The sequence below is a fragment of the Xyrauchen texanus genome, chromosome 6 (assembly GCF_025860055.1).
Source record: "Xyrauchen texanus isolate HMW12.3.18 chromosome 6, RBS_HiC_50CHRs, whole genome shotgun sequence".
Lineage (NCBI taxonomy): Eukaryota > Metazoa > Chordata > Actinopteri > Cypriniformes > Catostomidae > Xyrauchen > Xyrauchen texanus.
In genome coordinates, this window is record NC_068281.1 from 35475216 (window position 1) to 35496901 (window position 21686).

Here is a 21686-nt window from a genome sequence, read left to right on the forward strand (position 1 = left end):
TTTAAGTATTCTTTTTTTTTTTTTTTTTTGGACTATCTAACTTATCAATAACTTATCGATAGGCCCAATCTTAAAGAACTGATAATCGATTAAGTGGAAAAGTGTAATATTCAGTAAAAATATGGGTCAAACAGATTAAAAATTGTATATGCATATCAGTTACAGTTTAATGAGCTGTTCAAAAGAAAGATGGGCAAAGACAGATAATGAGCATTTTTTGACATTTTTACTAGAGAACAATAGATATTGTTTTTTACGACTAATACAGATTTACAATTTTGTGCCCCATAACCAACAGGCTGATATTAAAGAACCATTACACAATTAAGTGGAAAAGTGTAAATATCATTTAAAAATATGGGTGAAACCCATTATTGGACTTTGTCTAATTTTGACAACCCAATTTGAAATTGTGGGGCCTATTTTAGTATCTGTCCTGATGTTGTCCAGAAAATGTGTTATAATTGACTATTTCATGATACCTTGTATAAAGCTGAGTGGAATTTTTTTTAAACCCATTTCTGGATTTAAATGGATCTGCAGAACACGATTAACAGAGAGCATGGATTTAAGTGCCAATAATGTGCTTGTGGCATGCCCTAATTTGTTATTACCTATTTTTACTTAAAAGAGGTATTATAGGGGAAGTGTCCTAGAATGGATTCTACAGAGGCCATTCTTATTCCAGAATTACAGATCTCTGAGAGGACCAACCTCTTTTTCTCATTTAACTCTAGAATCACAAGGGAAATCAATTTTTGAAGGTTTCTAGATTTAAACTTTAAGTCACCATTTAACCAAAGGGAAAAGGAGGTTAGTGTGTGGAGAGAATGGGGCAGGATATAGTCTTTTATTCCAGAAGACACTCAGTAGAGTTTGTAATGTTATAAGATGATTGCTGTTCTCATATGACCCAATATATATATGCATCAAATACAAATGCTAACAAACAATGCTAAATTCTAATGCTAAAATCCAACAAACCAAACTTAACCATCCAACTTATGATAGCAAAATGAATAGCTATTAAAAGGGAGGAGAAAACACTTACCTGTATCATATTTTTTGATAATCAGGTGAGAGCCATGCGATTGCTATTTTTGGTTGTCTCACCTTAGCTGGTTTATACTGGTTGAACTGATCTTCTAGCCTGTCTAAGCAAGTGTTTAGCTCCCCATCTGATCTCCCATTCTGGCCAGTTGACCAGTGCCCAAAACACTTATGAAACCAGCAAAACAAACCAACCTAACAAGCTTAGCCAGGCTGGGAGAACAGCTAACATAATTTAAGCTGGGTCTTTTTTTCTTCAGCATTGTACTGTTCTAGAACAAATTTTGAATAGTTTATGTGCTGTTTAGCTGTGTATCCACACCTATCATTGTTTATTTTATCCCAATCCAGTAATTTATATGGCGACCATTAATCTCATTATTATATGTGTCATTCTGCATCTCTCATTAGTGAAAGCATCACATCTGTATATGTGTCATTGCAACAAAACAAAAAAAGTATCTTCAAAACTCTTTGGAGGCTCATTAGTAAGAAATGCAAATACTAGCACTGATGAATTCGCTTAGAATGATACAGCCAAGTGTTTTGTAGCTCTGGTCTCTTATTACCACAGCAGTCTTATTGCAATAGTCAGAGTGTGTCTTTCATCTGCTATCTGTTTCTATGGTGTTATTCTCTAAAGTGGCAAATGAAAATGGGGAAGTGAAAATGAAAGACCAGAGATTGCTGTGAGAATCATATCAATGAAAAACTGTCTCTCACTGGCTAAGAATGTGCCAAGCAGTTAGAGTGCGAAGGGTGGCTGCTTTTGTTTTTATTGGATTGATCATTGTTTTACATTGATCGAATTTCAAAGAGCTGGTCTATCAAATGTTGCTCTAAGAAACTTTTGACAAGATTTTGCCTGCTCAACAATAAAGAGACAGAACCATTGCAAATAAATAACGCATTAATCAGAAACAGAGTGAGCTTTATTCCCAAGTATTCATGTACACAAGGATTTTTATTTTGGTGATAGGAGAAACAAGTGCACACAGAACATTACAGTGAGACACAATTAAACAAGGTAAGAGTATAAATAGGTGTATGTACATGTGCAAGTGGTAATGTATGTGCAAGGTAGGGGTGTACAGTTATTGAATTAAATATGTGAATTTACATATGTACATGAGATATTATTTACATTATTCCAGCTGTTCAGCGATTTCTTCTCAAATTACATAATTTCAATGCAAATCAATATTATATGTCCATGTATTTATTTGGTTAGTGGCCATGTAATAAGTGGGATAATGTACAGTCAGCCGGTTGTGATCAAATCCCTGTAGGGGTTTATTTTGTGATTTGTACTTTATCCCTTATATATTAACTTTAGCAAATGATTTATTATTGTTGAATAAATTCAGATATATGCAGTTTGATCACGATTTTTTACTCTTAGGAAATAACTTGTTAATCATACCTAACCGATGTGTCTAGTTGATGAAAACCAGTGATAAATAAGTATTTATCTGAACATTAAGAAAGCAGAAATTCATGGTTAATAAAGATATCAAATATGCAATGAATGGAGACATATTTCTACTTAATTCATGTATTTATTTTATGTTTTAGGAGCACTTACTATTAAATCCATGAATTCTTAATAAAGATCATAATAAAGCACTTACTAATTGCTGGCTGCGCATTTTACGTGACCTAATGTAAATTGAGCACTATATATGTCTAATTAAACAGTTAATAACATGGTTCAACAGTAAGGATGGCCTGTTGGCCCAGGGTCAGCGTAAGCATTTTGGCCTTTCAGGTTAGTACTGCGTTGTCACTAAATCTTATACAGTTGAAGTCAGAAGTTTACATACACCTTAACCAAATGCATTAAAACTCAGTTTTTCACAATTCCTGACATTTAATCGTAGAAAACATTCCCTGTCTTAAGTCAGTAAGAAATGTAGTTTGATGTGAAAAGTGCAAATCAATCCCAGAATAACAGCATATTACCTTGTGAAGAGGCTGGAGGGAAAAGTTAGACAAGTATCTATATCCACAGTAAAACAAGTCCTATATCAACATAACCTGAAAGGCTGCTCAGTAAGGAAGAATCCACTGCTCCAAAACTGCCATAAAAAGCCAGACTACAGTTTGCAAGTGCACATAGGGACAGAGATCTTACTTTTTTGGAGAAATGTCCTCTGGTCTGATGAACAACATGTACAGGTGAAACTCGAAAAATTAGAATATCGTGCAAAAGTTCATTAATTTCAGTAATTCAACTTAAAAGGTGAAACTAATATATTATATAGACTCATTACAAGCAAAGTAAGATATTTCAAGCCTTTATTTGATATAATTTTGATGATTATGGCTTACAGCTTATGAAAACCCCAAATTCAGAATCTCAGAATATTAGAATATTGTGAAAAGGTTCAGTATTGTAGGCTCAAAATGTCACACTCTAATCAGCTAAACACCTGCAAAGGGTTCCTGAGCCTTTAAATGGTCTCTCAGTCTGGTTCAGTTGAATTCACAATCATGGGGAAGACTGCTGACCTGACAGTTGTGCAGAAAACCATCATTGACACCCTCCACAAGGAGGGAAAGCCTCAAAAGGTAATTGCAAAAGAAGTTGGATGTTCTCAAAGTGCTGTATCAAAGCACATTAATAGAAAGTTAAGTGGAAGGGAAAAGTGTGGAAGAAAAAGGTGCACAAGCAGCAGGGATGACCGTAGCCTGGAGAGGATTGTCAGGAAAAGGCCATTCAAATGTGTGGGGAGCTTCACAAGGAGTGGACTGAGGCTTCAAATGTCGTATTCCTCTTGTCAAGCCGCTCCTGAACAACAAACAACTTCAGAAGCGTCTTACCTGGGCTAAAGAAAAAAAGAACTGGTCTGTTGCTCAGTGGTCCAAAGTCCTCTTTTCTGATGAGAGCAAATTTTGCATCTCATTTGGAAACCAAGGTCCCAGAGTCTGGAGGAAGAATGGAGAGGCACACAATCCAAGATGCTTGAAGTCCAGTGTGAAGTTTCCACAGTCTGTGTTGGTTTGGGGAGCCATGTCATCGGCTGGTGTTGGTCCACTGTGCTTTATTAAGTCCAGAGTCAACGCAGCCGTCTACCGGGACATTTTAGAGCACTTCATGCTTCCTTCAGCAGACAAGCTTTATGGAGATGCTGACTTCATTTTCCAGCAGGACTTGGCACCTGCCCACACTGCCAAAAGTACCAAAACCTGGTTCAATGACCATGGTATTACTGTGCTTGATTGGCCAGCAAACTCGCCTGACCTGAACCCCATAGAGAATCTATGGGGCATTGCCAAGAGAAAGATGAGAGACATGAGACCAAACAATGCAGAAGAGCTGAAGGCCGCTATTGAAGCATCTTGGTCTTCCATAACACCTCAGCAGTGCCACAGGCTGATAGCATCCATGCCACGCCGCATTGAGGCAGTAATTAATGCAAAAGGGGCCCAAACCAAGTACTGAGTACATATGCATGATTATACTTTTCAGAGGGCCGACATTTCTGTATTTATAATCCTTTTTTTTTATTGATTTCATGTAATATTCTAATTTTCTGAGATTCTGAATTTGGGGTTTTCATAAGCTGTAAGCCATAATCATAAAAATTATATCAAATAAAGGCTTGAAATATCTTACTTTGCTTGTAATGAGTCTATATAATATATTAGTTCACCTTTTAAGTTGAATTACTAAAATTAATGAACTTTTGCACGATATTCTAATTTTTCGAGTTTCACCTGTATGTAAACTTCTGACCCACTGGGAATGTGATGAAAGTATTAAAAGCTGAAATAAATCAATCTCTCTACTATTATTGTGACATTTCACATTCTTAAAATGAAGTAGTGATCCTATCTGACTTAAGACAGGGAATGTTTTCTATGATTAAATGTCAGGAATTGTGAAAAACTTCAACTGTACATGGCAATAAAGCTAATTCTGATTCTGACATTGACCCCATTTTCCAGAGTAATTGACAAGCTTTATTTCCCATCAATAATTTTTGCATCAATTCAAATATGTTTACCTTTTCCTGTGGCGCTAGTGATAGCGTGTTGCGCGAATCATGTCAGAGCAATGGGTTTACTCCACATACGGTTCGATTTAGGCTTGGGGTTTGGGTTAGAGTGTAGGGTTAATAAAATAATCATTCAACTTCATAGTATTACATAATTTACAATTAAAAAAACAACAACTCTCATTTAGCGCCACTCTGTGGACATTTCATCTGGTAACTGCTCACACGTGCCCATACGTTCAACACTTGCAGCTTCTGCCACTGAGAGCAGTGATTAGAATTTCGGTAAGCATAAACCATTTTCAGCTGAAGAACTTTTGACCTACTGTTGCCGAATTCACTGTGAGATCAGTCTGACCAAAAGTTAATCTGTTAACGACATATAGTCTTTAACAATAACAAATACTAATGGTAGTTGGGTATTTCTTCGCATTTTTTTGGTTTGATATGCCATTTTATCATAGCCAGTTTTACCTAGTATGATTTCTTTGTTCTTAAATGTTTTGCAGCATTTAGAGGTGAGTTTATGAATGAATGTACCACTTAAGTACTTTACTGTAAATGCAATAAATAATTATACTTTTGTATTATACTTTTGCATTGTTTATGAAGCTTGAAGAGGTGGTCACCAGAAACTGCAATTGTATGAAATCCCTGAGCACTTTTTTTCACAATTTCGCACTTTGTGTTAAAAAAAAAGAGAAAGAATGTCATATGGGGTTATAATAACACAAGGGTGAGTAAACAATGACTGAATTGTATTTTTGGGTGAACTATCCCTTTAAGTGTTCTCTTCTTGTAGAAAGTAGAACGTCTCTTAGCCACTGTCAACAAATATTTGAAGCTGTAGATTGTGGTTCAGAACATTTGAAAGAAAAAGAACCCTAGACACCTTCAAGAAATTCATGCTGATGGTGTGGTAAATCATGCATTGTAGGCCAAGTATAAATGGTCATGCAACTTTGGGAACACTTGACAGTCGAGATGCAGTGCCTTTGCTCTCTGGCCTGCCAGTGTGAGTGTGACAGACAGCCCTGCAGCACAAACAAGATCCAGTCTTCTGCATTTCGTTTTTCTATGATTTTTTTCCTACGGCCACTCTGTTCTGTTTCTTTTCTGTTTTTCTCTCCTTCTACTCAAAGTAGTTTTAATGCACCCATTCACACATGCAGGCTCATAAACAACATTGCTTTGAAGAAACTTTTCTGTCAAAGTGTGTTCAAAGGGTTTTTTAAGTAAATGTATGCAATAGGTTTCCATGGTATCTAAATAGCATTTGCTAATTTGTGGCAAGCGCTGAATATTAGGTTGGTTAATGTATACAAGTTCAATGTAATGACTTTGCTAAAATATAACCTCACACTTGATTTCTCTGGATAACTGGAATTCAGATGATGTGGTCATCCACCGTGCTGCCATGAATTTATGAGCAGTCTTACAGATATACTGTACCACACACACTCTCTCTCTCACACACACACACACACACACGCACGCACACACATACACACACACAGGTGTAAGAGCTGTTCATACACTAAACATTGCCATGCATGATTATCTTCAAATAAGAGGCTCAGACTCCCTGTTGGTTAGTGAGAAAGTATTGGGATTCATAAAAAGAGTGTCTATATGATGCAACTGAATACCTAGGAAATAATCTAAAAGAGTAAAACAGTGTCAAGCAAAATATTCAGAAACTGTACATGTGCATTACAGATGATTATTCATTTTAATTGGGTGTTCCATCTTTATAATAGAATGGAGCAAGTATCAGCAGGGGCCTGGTGATATGATATTATATGAATATCATATCTAATAACAATGCAATTCTTTATGTTTTGTGTTTTGTGATTCAAAAGAGCACTGTTGATTTATTGTGTTATTTTAGTGCAAATAATTATATTAAAATATTTACAGAATTAATCATGCTCCCTGAGCCATACGTACATTTTGAAATAAAAGAATGCATTTTCCGACCATCAGAGCAATTCAAGCTTGAAGTACATGTAACTTTGTGTTTTTACAAGCTGCATCATCAAGGTAGAGTCAGAGCAAACCTCATGAGCTGCACAGCCACAGAATGAGAGCCGGTTACACAGGATGCGTTCATGGCAGCTGGACGAATCACAACATAATGCGATTTTCAATGTTTCAACTACTTTTTACTTGACACAAGTCCTAATATTTTCTTAATATATTTATTATATACAGTGCATTCATAAAGTTTTCAGACCCCTTCATTTTTTTCACATTTGTTATGTTGCAGCCTTATACTAAAATGCATTACATAATTATTTCACATCAATATACACTACACATCCCATAATGACAAAGCAAAAAAAAAAATATATATAAGTAAATAAGTCAAAAAGAAAATAAGCAAATAAGTCAAAAAGAAATACACAGCCTTACATAAATAAATTTAAATAAAGTCATTGATTCATCTTCAAGCTGACAAATGATACATTTAACCTGTTAACCTGCACCCCCACTCAGGGGCTCACAGCTGAAAATGACATACCTGAATTAAAATAAATATAGCTCCTGAGAACAGTGTACCACAGGCACAATTAAGGTCTCTTTGGAAAGAAGACACTTGGCACTCTACTAACAACAAATCAGAGTTGATAATGCTCAAACAAATAAAAAGTTATAAAAGTTGAAGTGCCTCATAAATAATGTGAACTTCAAAAAATGTTTTATTATTTCATGTACAAATATATAAAAATAGACCTGGAGGAATCCAATTACGTAAAGGATTGAAAGCCACAAGTCTCATCAGTTTATATTTCAAATTTGAGGAAGATATAATGAAAAATGGGGTTCCTGCAAGCTTTTTTCCAAGACTATGTCGGTTCCCTTTCTACCTCCCCTGCCTGAGGCACATCCCCAGAAATGACATCCCCAAACTAAAATAATTGTAGTTACTGAACAATTTGCTCTACATGCACAATTTAGACATATTTAAAAAGAAGACACTTTGGAGTTTATTACCCAAATGTAAAAGTTGAAAAAACTTACACAGACAAAAATGTATAGAATTTAAAGTGTCTTGAAGATAATTTGTACTGCAAGTAACATTTCATTATTTTATAGAAAAATCAATGAAAACAAACCTGGATGAATCCAGTTAGGCAATTGATTGAAAGCCACAAGTCTCATCAGTTTATATTTCACATTTGAGGAAGATATTATGAAAAATGAGATTTCTGCAATATTTTTTCCAAGACTATGTCCAGGTACCAAGAAGCCTCCTTGGATACCTCAAAAAGCAACCTAATGACCAAATGTTATGAAGGGTACTGCAAGCTATTTTAGTCATATACACTATTCATACCGATAGTCGCCCATTCAACATTCAATGGCTGGTTATGGCCAGTGATACAGACAGCATTCATATGGATGGTCAGACATAGAACCAACAAACAATCACACTGATGGCCAGCCATCAGACAAGAAATTTGTTTTATATTTGGTCTTTTCAGACCACAATGCATTTACCATATAAATCAAATGGGAAAACAAACACACACACACACACACACACACACTCTCTCTCTCTCTCTCTCTCACACACACACACGTATAATGTGTGCATGTTACATAGCAACTCACCGATGTAAAATTGGACCATCTTTTCCGTCCTCAAGTATATCACCGTCGTCGCTGTATTCACTCCTCAATTTCGTCATCGCTGCTTCGAGTGATCTCAAATAAAACATCTTCAGCAGAAAAAACTTCTTTTGACGATCCATTTGATGAGATAATCCGTCCAGTAAGTAAGACGCGAAAACAGATGTTGACTGGGGAACCGTCTTTTTACTATGGCTCGTTTGTTGTCAAATGACGGGGGTGTGGTCACAGCCTAATTCGCAGGTTAGAGTGGCTGATTCAAATAAATAAAAAAACATCCTGTTCGCGAGGAATTTAAACTTCCCGGATATCGTTGGAATCGTGCACTGCTTGGCTACATTTTCTATCAGTCATATCATTTCAATTCTTTCATTGGCTTTCGTTGTAAAGACAAAACAATAGGATCAGCATATCATGACGTCAAAAAAACTGACCGCAGTGTTTGGATATTTCGACCTATATATTGCCTATCTTTGTATTTGTGTGTGTGTGTGTGTGCGGTCTTAATTTGTTCATTACACTCTATGCAACACACCCATATAACGTTCGGCTACCGGGAGTCTGTTTTTATGCATAATTTTATTGCATAACCGACAAGTATGATACTTCACCCTGAAGAAACTCGATGTAAACAAAGGAATAACCATCAATGTTACAACGTTATTGTTTCTTTGGACTACAAATGCTCTATGGGATGTTATTCAGTGGACCCTCACCTTTCCATCCAATCTGGAACTTTTAGCAGTGGATGCGTGTGTGGCTCGTTATTACGACACTACTGGTATGTACTCCATTTTTGATTACGTTTGTTTGATCTGTATTGCTTACATAAATGCAAGAAATACATTCGTTATAAGCTTTTCATCGCAAAACAGAGCTCTATCATCGATGCTTGAGGCTTACACCTTTAAACTGATATATAGTTTGCCAAGATTAATGATGTTCTTTCACGTTAAATCTATTCATAAACATTAAACTGGGGGGGGACTCTTCGGTGCGACTGCGCACTGGTGCAGGTTAACAGGTTAAATGTTCCATAGACACCAAGTTTTGTAACTTCAGTTTCACTTGAAGAGAATTCCAGTAAAACAGAGCTGCATACCTAAAAGCCTTTTTACCTAATTCAATTTGAACATGGGGAACAGAAAGAATATAACAATTCTGAGAATGAAGGGAATATTTCCCAACACTGTTCTGTTGGATCAAACAACGGAGATACGAAGGCAAGAACCCCAAGATAGCCTTGTAAATAGTTGCAATGTATTTCTCTTCTAATAGACAAAGAAGGGCAAGCTACTCTATTATACAATGTACTATGATGTGTTGAGGTTTACAATTCGATATAAATCTTAAAGCACCATGATACACAGCATTGAAAGAAGAGAGAAGATTGAATAGATTGCAAATTGATACACAACATCCCCATAATCAAGTACTGGTAAGAATGTAACAGAGAAGAGTTTCTATCGTACATTAAATGAAAAACAGAGCTTGTTTCTGAAATAAAACCCTAGCTTTCTTTTACATTTTTTCTGTAGCTGAATAATGTGAGAACTAAAAGATAGTGTATCATCGATAATAATACCAAGGTATTTATACTCTTTCACTAACTCTTTCAAAGACTGAAGAGAAGTAAGATTATTTACTATTTTCTTTGTACTTGTAATTAACATATGTTTAGTTTTATCAGCATTCAAAATGAGTTTTAAATTGTAAAGCCGTAACTGAATGACATCAAAAGCTAATTGTAGATGATGAAAGACTTGCTGCTTAGAGGAAGCACTACAATAAACAACAGTGTCATCAGCATAAAAATGAAATCGCACATTTTGAATGTCATGATCAAGACTATTTATATAAATAGTAAATAAGAGGGGCCCCACCACAGATCCTTGGGGGACACCCTTAGCAATCTCTAATGACTCCGATTGTTTATCTTCTCTCTGTACACATTGCGTTCTTCCGCTTAAATAATTTTTAAACCAGAATATAGTGTGATTTGATAAACCAACACTTTTAAGTCTATGCAACAGTATTTCATGATCCACTGTGTCGAAAACCTTTGATAGATCAATAAAAGAGATGCAGAGTAACCTCCCTTGTTTAGATATTCCACAATATTGTTTTGAACTTTCAAAACAGCAGTTGTAGTTCTATGTTTTTTGCGAAATCCTGATTGATTATTAGATAAAACTTTATTTGTATCAAGATAACATGTCAGCTGTTCACTAATAAGGCTTTCTAGAATTTTTGATAGAACACAAAGCTTTGAAATTTGTCTAGAATTGTCTAAGATAGTTGGATCTCCCCTTTTCAACAGAAGCTTATTTCCAAATTTCTGGGATGTTGTTAGTTTTTAATGAGAGATTATGGTGTAAGCATGATGCTACCACCACTATGCTTCACCGTTGGACAGGTGATGAGCGGTGCCTGGTTTCCTCCAGACATGATGATTGGAATTGAGGCCAAACAGTTCAATCTTCTTATCATCAGATCAGAAAATCTTGTTTCTCACAATATGTGAGTCCTTTAGGTGCTTTGTTGTGTGTTGCAATGAGGAAAGGCTTCACTCTGGCAACTCTGCCATAAAGCCCAGATCGGTGGAGTGGACCAGTGATGGTTGTTCTTCTGCAAGTTTGTCACATCTACACACATGTTCTCTGGAGCTCAACCAGAGAGACTGTCGGGTTCTTTTACCAAGGTCGTTCTATGTATGGCCAGGCTTTGAAACCTTCAAAGTAGATTACATTTTTTTTTGTAGCGTTTCCCAGATCTGTGACTCGGCACAATCCTTTCTCTGAGCTCTGCAGGCAGTTCCTTTTACCTCATGGCTTGATTTTTGCTCTTATATGCATTTTCAGCTGTGGGACCTTATAGGTGTGTGTCATTCCAAATCATGTCCAATCAATTTAATTTGCCACAGGTGGACTCCAATCAAAGTGCCGAAACATCTCAAAGATGATGCAGAGAAATGGGATGGACCAGAGCTAAATTATCATATCAAAGTCATATCAAAGGGTCTGAATACTTAAGTCAATGTGACATTTCAGTTTTTTTCTTTTTAATAAAGCTGCGGATTTATCAAAAATCTGGATTTTTCATTATGGGGAATGGGGTCTATTTATAATTATTTGAATTATTATATATTATATGTGTTATTTATATTTTTACTTTGGGCCCTTTCTCAGCAAATATTGATATTAGTAATGAATTGTGATTAATTTGATTGATTAATCGACATGTCGTGCAATTAATTTAATAAAAAATGTATTGATTGATAACACTATTTCGAAACTGTGATATAGTTTTGTATATATAATATCTTTTACTCACTTGTTACTTAATCTTCATATGATGTTGGTGCTTTATTCAACAAGTGCTGGTCTTTACTTCATCAAAAAATAGAGTACATTACTTCCAGCTTGCATGAAGACCCTTGTTGCAGTCTAATTATTTGGCACTTTGGTCGAATAGGAATAATTGAGTGATTGAGCATTGAAGTAATGCTGCAGGATTTTTAGTCTTCTCATACACTTGCTCTTAGTAGTGGTCAGACACTATTTCTAAAAAAAATATTAATGTGAAAAATGTAACAAAAAATATAGATTCTTGCAGATAGGATATCAATTACATGAGGTGAAATATTGCAATACTTTGAAATATTGATTTCTTTCATCCACCTCTAATAATGAATAAGTAAGCTTGAATTAATTCTTTGCTTTTGAACTTAAAGTGTACTCACCTTTATTTGACATGCACTTTATTTGTCAAGCAAACATAAATAAAGCATTAAGGTGACAAACACAAGAGGGAGCATATTACACAGTTTACAGTTCATGCTGAAACTGAAATTGTGCTGCGATCTGGCACAACAATAGAGTATGTTTGATGTTTAATATACAGTACAGTTATTAGGGGTGGCATTCTGGACCAATGAGATTTATCTGTGGACGGGGCTATCCAACAAAACAGCATATGCCATGTGACCAAATGTACTGTTGCTTGTCACATTGGTAGCTGGTTTGGACAAAAACTCATATTCACACAACATAGTCTCATGACAAACTATAATAATTTGCACAAGATGGCAAAATCGAAAGATATCATACGTCTTAGCTTGAGGAAAAAAAGGTACAACCTTTATTCCCATAGACACCAACCAATCAATCAAACTGATTTGAAATCGATACAATATAGTCATTTAATTTTGGCTTGCCTCCAATCCAACAATTTATTTTAAGACAGGAAACGTCTGTAAACAAATTTGGTTAATCATTCCATATTTATTTGTGCAATACAAACAAGATGTATGTCAATAACCTGTAATATGCTTCCCTTGTCTTGATACAAACACATATAATGTATTTTTTCCGTGGTACACAAAATGGATTTCCTATTAAAATCATGGCAAGGCGTAGGTTTGGGTAAGGTGTTAACTTGTGATAAATCTCAATGGGAGTAAAAGTCATAAATTTTTGTACAGGCCAACTCATCTGATTTATTACGATTTTGCCATCTCGTACTATTATTACGACTATAACTTGATGAGATTGAGTTGGATTTACATGAAAAATATGTCTTTTATCCCTTGTTGCTTTGCATCGTGCCTGGTTAAGAGACTATTTTATCCTGAATATCATACAAATTAATGTCACAGCTATGTTATTTGAAATATCAAACAATCTTGAGTGTATTGTTGCTTTTATACAACTATTACGAATGTTATACATTGCAATTGCTTTACTATTGGTGGACTGGAAGTCAGAAGAATGATACATTTCACCATATACGGATGTAAAACGTGCTGTTATCATAAACAAAAGCATGATTCTAACCATTTCCAGACAACAGATCAAGCTGTTGTGTAAAACCTATTAACAACTTTAAATGCAAAGCTGATAAATGACCAGGGTACTAGATATAATGATTTATCTATGCTGAGGTTATAGTTTTGATGTTGATTAATTCCATTATATATTCAACCACATGCACCAGGGATTATTGACATGGCATCAGGCCGACAGTAGATGCTCTGTTGTCTGAGGTAATTTAACAATAATCAGTGGCTTCTTATCAATCACGTCCAGGACTGATGTTCACTAATGGTGTTTGTTTTCCTTTATTATTGTGTTATTTGTAGGAGAATCACCAGGGCTTTTATGTCAGAATGCAGGTTGTCAGAACTGATGAGCAGTTGATGATAACGTTGAGTTATAGAAATGATCCTGACAGCTGGACGTCATTCTAAATGGAACGGGATCTTGGGATTGCAGAATTTCTAATGGCATTGTCCTCTGGAATGTTAACTATAGCTTCACAGTTCAGTATTCATCTTATTGCTTTCAATGCAACTGCAGACTATCTCTCTCTCTCTCTCTCTCTCTCTCTCTCTCTCTCTCTCTCTCTGTCTATTTTTAGGAGAATCTCTAACTCCTGGTTAAGCACAGGCTGGTTCACAATGACTATTGCCTTAGAGCTTTGCGACAGAATCAATGTATTTGGCATGGTGCCTCCAGATTTCTGCAGGTAAGTCAGAATTTAATGTGTTGCATTTCCATTTTAGCATATACTACTATTTCTGTCCCCTTGGATGCTTTTATAGAAAAACAAATCTAATTTTAAGTAAAAATTAAAAGGTTTTGAACTTTATGGTCTCTTTAATCAATTTATGTATTCTCTTTAATCACTCGTTTAATCACTAAGTGTTGAAAGATCAAATTGAAGACATTTAAACTACCCCATCTATAATATGTTTATTTCAAAATGTTTAAATGTGCAAAATACTGCTTTTCACTTTGTCACATGAAAGCAATTTTCTGTTCATTTAATATTTATGTGTACAATTTGTTATTTTTCAATAACACAGAATCGCTGTCCCCAGTTCTGCTTTCATTACCACCATGACAAACATTTTTCCAGAGGCGTTTCTAATTGATTATGATGGAAACAATTGACAGAAAGCTCAACTTTGCCATGGCAGCAAAGTGACAGTTTGAAGATCAGAAATGTTATTCATGTTAAGATTTTCACATGACCTGAGAGTAGGTTTATTAGGTGTGATTGCCTGATCAGTACTGGATCATTTTATTTCAGAAACAGTTTTGAGTGGTGGTGTGGTGGTGGCGTAGTGGCTAAAGCACAGGGCTGTTAATCAGAAGGTCACAGGTTCTAACTCTCAATTGTGTCCTTGAGCAAGGCACTTAACTCCAGGTTGCTCCGGGGCAATTGTCCCTGTAATAATTGCACTGTAAGTCGCTTTGGATAAAAGCGTTTGCCAGATGCATAAATGTAAACAATCTATAATTATCATTACAATTTCAATGCAACATTTTGTGTCATATTGAACTTTTCCTCCAAAACGTGAAAATATTTAGCATGTGTCAAATAATATTAAAATCCATACATCACACATTATACCAAATTCCACTTGAAAGATGATCTAAAGCAATGAGCATACCAGTATTCGAGGACATGAGATAAAAGTTTTAACTAGGGCTGTCAATTACAAAAATGTGTTATTCAAAGTAATTACATTATAATAAAATATGCAGATTTACTAATCAAATTAACCCCATATCTAAATAAATCACTTTCTTAATCGATAATAAGATTCTCTACTGAGAATGGCCCCAAATAACAATAATTGAATATGTGAGTAGATACATACACATAAAAATTTTTTTTTTTAAATTCAATTCTTAACAGTATACATACATATATATATATATATATATATATTAGGGCTGTCAATTGATTAAAATCAAAAATTGATTACATGACATACTGATTCATACAATCATTATTTGCTGAGAATGCACCCCAAAAAAAATATTCATATAAATAATGCACAATAATTCAAATATTTATAAATATAATATGTAGGGCTTATAATGAATACATAATATGGATTATTCTCATATCACCATAGGCAGGAAATCGCTGGGGGGTCAGGAACCACCCCCTCATCTGAGGGTTGTCCCCCCTAAAATATCATTAAAATATGTGTATTGTAAATAATATAATGATATATTCTTAAAATAATTGTTTAAGAAATAAAATAATACAAATGCAAACGGGGCAACAACAAAAAAAACCTTCAAAAATTGCTCTTGAGAATTGTATATGTTTATTGTCCCCCCCAACATTTTGATGAAATTTTCGCCCCTGCATATCACTGAACAAATCTACAGTAATTTGTTTTGCATTGAGTTTGTCAATGTGCACTATTTTTTAATTCTCGCTCTATGTACATGTGCGTGCATCAGACGGATGAGTTTGGAGTGTCTCACTGGTATTCAGCATCATAAACATGCATTTTTAGAGTGCTGTGTCAAGTTAAATGTAGTGGAAGCTTATTATTCCTGTATTCTGTTGTTCTTCACTGCACCTGTTGTGAGCGGTTCTCATTCAGTGGCTGCGCTGCTTGTGAGCTTTGTTGAGGCACGCTGCCACCAATTGACACAGCTTGTATAAAAGATTCTCTTGAAGCTTGAATTCCTTGTATTGTAGGAAATTGTGCACTTTTATTATGGAATTTACGTACACATCTGATGGCACAATTAATTGTGTAAATATTTTATCAGGTTTTTCTATATATAATTAATTGCTCTAAATAAATGTGTGAAATAGACAGCACGGTTATATATATGACTTTTTTTAAGGGCACGTCTATGTATACATGCTCAAACAGACTCTTTTGCCCCATCTCACTTTGGTTGCGTTGAGACGTAAACACACCATTTTAAGTTAAACTGTTTGAAACTTCTTAAAAACTAGTTATGTTCCCTGCATTTAGAGTTGCACTCTGTCCAGCTGTGTTTGAATGTAAGAATGTGTCCTCATCTCATGATGTCTGCTGTCAGTATGTTTTGTTGCCTGTTCAGCTCCGTGTCGCAAATTAAGCTTACTGCCCACTGCTGACTTTGACTTGCAAAAACATGAAAGTGGTAATTCAAGCTACAATATGGGCCAGAGGCATGATTAATTGATAATTTTGTTATTTGTGTTTTTATATAATTAATTGCACTCAATTAAAGCATTAAATCGACAGCCCTAATCTGAACAGACCCCACCCCCCCACACACACAAACACACATAATGTGTTATACTACACCCAATGCCACGGCACCCCCTGCTGTTTACCAGAGACATAAGAAGAAATATCAGTGAGTGGAAAATTAAATGATTAATTGTGATTCCCTGCTGAGGCATGACCTACCTTGCCCATTTTGCAACCATAATGTATTACATAAAATCAATTTATTTCCCTTGAAGCAAGTTATTCTCTGAACCAAATCAGGTTAATTGCCATGAAAATTAATATCTAGCTCAATATTAATTCTGGGAATCAGGGAATTTATTTGTGTAAAGGTAATTTCAACACAGTCCCCATTTTAATCTCTGCTCTCGTTCTCTACAGGGAATCTCAGCACCACTCTGTCCCATATCATTACTATGAACCGATGGGTCCGGACGAATGTGCCATGTACATCTCCCACGAGCGTGGCCGGCGAGGCAGTCACCATCGCTTCATCACAGAGAAGAGGGTCTTCGCTAGCTGGGCTCGGACATTCAACATCCATTTCTACCAGCCAGACTGGAGCCCTCCTCCTTTACCTAGAAACAGCTCAGTGACCACAGCCTCGCCTCGATCGCAGAAAACGTGATTCTAACCAGAGCCTTCAAAAGATCTCAAACTGCCTCAAATGAATCACAGGCTAATTTCTGTTGCCATGTGGATGGAGCTTTACATGTTTGATTGACTGGGAGAGGGTTGAGTTTAGGAAGACTCATACTGGCATTCTCACATTAATGGAGGACTATAGCTTAAATCATTTTTTGTGCTCATTCATAGTTTATTTATGTATGAAAGACATTCCAACAGCCTGTGTGTGTCTCTCTGCACTATATCTGTGTTATCTTGAAATAGAAACTCGAATCAAATTGAGTTCCACTGGTCAGTTTTAGTTTTAAGAAGTATGTGAAAGAAAAGTGGGCGGAGCGTAAATATAAAATTTGTTAATATTTGGGCTGGAAAAAGGAGCTCTGGAATGTTTCTTGGGAAAATAATGGTTTTAAAGTCAACATTCAACAGTGTTCGCAACCCACTTCCGTAATGTGCCGTATTTCAGGGAGAAACATCTGGAATTGACAGGATTGTGAAAAGCTGTGAATAGTGAAATGTCTCTCTCTATATGAGAGTTTGGTTGGAGGGGAGAGGTTGAAAAATAATCACATGCACACAAAAAAGATCAGAGGTGGAGCAATTTATTACATTTTGATGAAAGATTATGAAGACCATTTTTTCTTTTGAATGAAGAGCACTTGTCTTACAACAAGACAAGAAACATGGTATAAAGAATGTAAATGGGGTAAATTTTGATTTCATGTTGATTTTAAATAATACAGCAATTTTGTAATTACATTAGAGAGCAGGAGATAATATTAGAGGAAAATCAATTGGCACAATATTGTCCAGTGTAATAATGACCCTTATAATATCCAGAGAGCTCTTTGCATTGCAAAATAAAAAAAAAGAAAAGAAAACTCATACTGAAATGTATAACATGGTCAATTTCAAAGTAATTGTTTCTCTATTCCCCACTGGCACTTTATTGTTTTATCTTTAGAAATCTGTTTTTTTACAGTGGTGGCCAAAATGATCGGCGCCCTTGGTAAATATGAGCAAACAAGTCTGTGAAAATATGTATTGATCTTTCATTCAAAATGTTCACAAAAATATATCCTATAATGGATATCAAACAATTGCAAACACAACACAAGTCTTATAAAAATATATATTTTTGTTAAATATGTGTGGCACAATTATTGGCACCCCTAGAAATTCTGAGTGACTAAGAACATGAAATTGTTCAGCCATGACTTCCTGATTCAGAGGGGTATAAATATGAAGTAACACACAAGCCAAATTCCCTTAGTCATCTATCACAATGGGTAAGACCAAAGAATAAAGTTCTGATGTGCAGCAAAAGGTTGTTGAGCTTCACAAAATGGAAAATTACTTTAAGAAAATAGCTAAAGCATTGAAAATACTCATTTCCACCACCAGGGCAATAATTAATAAGTTCCAATCAACCGGAGACCTTAAGAATCGACCCGGAAGTGAGAGGATAGTTTGAGTGGCCAAAAATTCTCCAAGGATCACAGCTGGAGAACTGCAAAAATTGTTGGGTCTTGGGGTCAGAAAGTCTATCAAAAATATCAGATATCACCTACATCACCACAAGTTGTATGGGAGGGTTTAAAAAAAAAAGCCTCTGCTCTCATCCAACAACAAATTCAAGCATCTTCAGTTTTTCAGACACTACTAGAACTTCAAATGCGACCGGGTTCTATGGTCAGATAAAACAAAATGATAACTTTTTGGCAGCAAATACCAGAGATGGGTTTGGTGCACACAGAGATGAAGTATCCAATGCCCACGGTTAAATATGGTGGTGGATCTATAACATTGTGGGGCCAGTTTTTATGCCAAAGGTCCTGGACATTTTGTTCGGATACATGGCATCATGGACTCTATCATATACCAACAAATAAAAAAATCTAAACCTGACTGCCTGAGCCAGAAAGCTTAAAATGGGCCCTGGTTGGATCTTCCAGCAAGACAATGATCCAAAACACACATCAAAATCAACACAAAAATGGTTCACTGACCACAAAATCAAGGTTCTGCCATGGTCATCCCAATCTCCTGATCTGAACCCCATAGAAAACCTGTGGGGTGAAATGAAGAGAAGAGTCCACCATGTGGACCTCAGATTTCGAAGGATCTGCAGATATTCTGTATGGAGGAATGTCTCAGATCACTTTCCATGTGTCCTCCAACCTCATTATGCATCATAGGAGAAGACTCAGAGCTGTTGGCAAAGGGAGATTGCACAAACTATTGAATAAAAGAGTGCCAATAATTGTGCCACACATATATTTGATAAAAATATGTATGTTTTGATAAAACTTGTGTTGTGTTTACAATTGATTGATATCCATTGAATGAAATATCAAGACATATTTTTCACAGCCTTCTTTGCTCATATTTACCAAGGGTGCCAATATTTTTGGCCACCACTGCATGTATCTATTTTTATTTATTTATTTATGTTTTCATTCGGTTATTTATTAATGAAGTCTTTTTGTATTTTGTATTTTATTTATTTTTTGCAAGATAAGTTAGCATCTAAACACATTGCACATGTAAATCGTTTCACATTACATAAATGGTGCAAACGATACTTGACTGTACGTTTGATTCTAATGTTTTAACATGAACAATAAAAAATATTGCTTGTTAAACTGAAACCTCTTTTTAAAAAATGATTGGCAGTGTGATGTAATCAAGCAGCTTTTGCTTGTTATTATCTAATGCTGGAATAATCAAGATTATTTCTCAACCTGTGCAGAATGTCATACCAATCCACTTCCATTGTAAAGAAAGAGCAGCTTGGACATTCTGCTTTAAATCTCCTTATTAAGAAAGCAATTCTGGTTTGGAACGAAATGAGCGTAAGTAAAAGATATAAGATGAAACTTTGTGACACCCCTTTAAATCACCCAGAACACATATTAATACACAATCATTTTGCCAAATACGATTCAGATCAAATGGAACAGAGGTGTCTGAAATCTCAGGAAGGTGACACAGAGCACATTAAAATGAAATAGAAACTACATGCAGCAACATCCTTTATTTTTTGGTCAGTCTGGAGCAGAATATGTTAGGGGTGTACAGGATGGGTACAGGTACAATCCTGCCCATCACAGCAGGAGAGCACGCATGACCGCACACATGCACCTGTCAGTCATACAAATGTACACACTCGTCAGGACTATTAAAGCAGCCGTCACATTAATGTGGATGCGCCCCGGATGACTGACAAGTGTGTTGGCATCACTTGAATGCACAGCTGCACAACTATCAGACAGCCTTGTAGAGTGTGAATTATTGCGAAAGACACTGGTTATTGTTTGAATGCTGAAATGTGCCTGTCCATCTGTTGCTGGAGCTGAAGAATTGTGGAACCTTTATTTAGCTCTAATAAAAACTGAAAGAAGGTGAATCGTGTCACTTTGAGATCCAGCATTCTAGACAAAGTTTTCAAGTAGGGTCCAGAATTACATTTTTGCCACAATTGCCAATGGCGGTGAATTGAGAAATGTGCTTGTCATAAATATTTCTTACCAGCCATGCAACAGTAGTTTGCATGATTATTAGTAAAATAAATATATTTGTTTGTCCTTATGACAATGGATCATTTCAATTTTTTGTTCTAGTTGTGCAACAAGATTACACGGGAAGCCTGCAAAGTTGTTTCCCAGAGTTCCAGTACCTTAAGATCAGCCACATTATGCTGACTCAGTGTCGAGCACCATCTCATATTAGATATTTTTGCGTCAGCTCTTATGTGTTTACCGTCCCTTGGGGCGTGACCAGAAGTACAAACACATTGCGTCAACAGCAAAGGAGACCAGTTTGGGATCCAGCATTGAAATCAGGAAGTAATCGCGTTCCATATTCAGAGACAAGCGCGATTCTTAGGTTGTTTTTTCCCCCTCTAACATTACATTTTGACTACACTGATGGCTAGGTTTAGGTTGGGGGTACAGTTAATAAAATATGCATTCCTACTCTCTGAATTACAGCATGTATAGCAGAAAACAACTTTGCTTTTGGCGCCCCTCTGTGGACATTACACCCAGATAATGGTGCTCACACATGTTCGTAAGCCTAACAACACTTACCGCTTTGGCCACTGGGGGCAGTGTTTCACATTTTAGTAAGCGCAGACTGATTTAGTTATAGAAAAATCAGCCTACTGTTTCAAATTTCACTGTGAGATCAGTCTGATTTGTGACAGATTTATTTCTCGTATCTCAGCATAAATTGCAGAGTGAACTATAAGTAAGCAATCTGTAGGATGATTTCACCTAAAAGTGTAACACTGTGACTCTTTGGCATTTTCAAAACAGCTCTATTTGTTTGAG

At 35.8% G+C, this 21686-nt stretch overlaps 1 protein-coding gene across 1 annotated transcript in view; it reads left to right on the plus strand.

Annotated features, from left to right (window-relative positions):
- Nucleotides 1-19960, plus strand: part of LOC127644607 (alpha-N-acetylgalactosaminide alpha-2,6-sialyltransferase 5-like) — a 74724-nt gene extending 54764 nt beyond the window's left edge. The window contains exons 4-5 of the mRNA XM_052127870.1: nucleotides 14106-14213; nucleotides 17107-19960. Coding sequence (XP_051983830.1) covers nucleotides 14106-14213; nucleotides 17107-17353 — 355 coding nt within the window. The 3' untranslated portion in view covers nucleotides 17354-19960. The remainder of the gene's footprint in view (nucleotides 1-14105; nucleotides 14214-17106) is intronic.
- Nucleotides 19961-21686: the final 1726 nt, after the last annotated feature.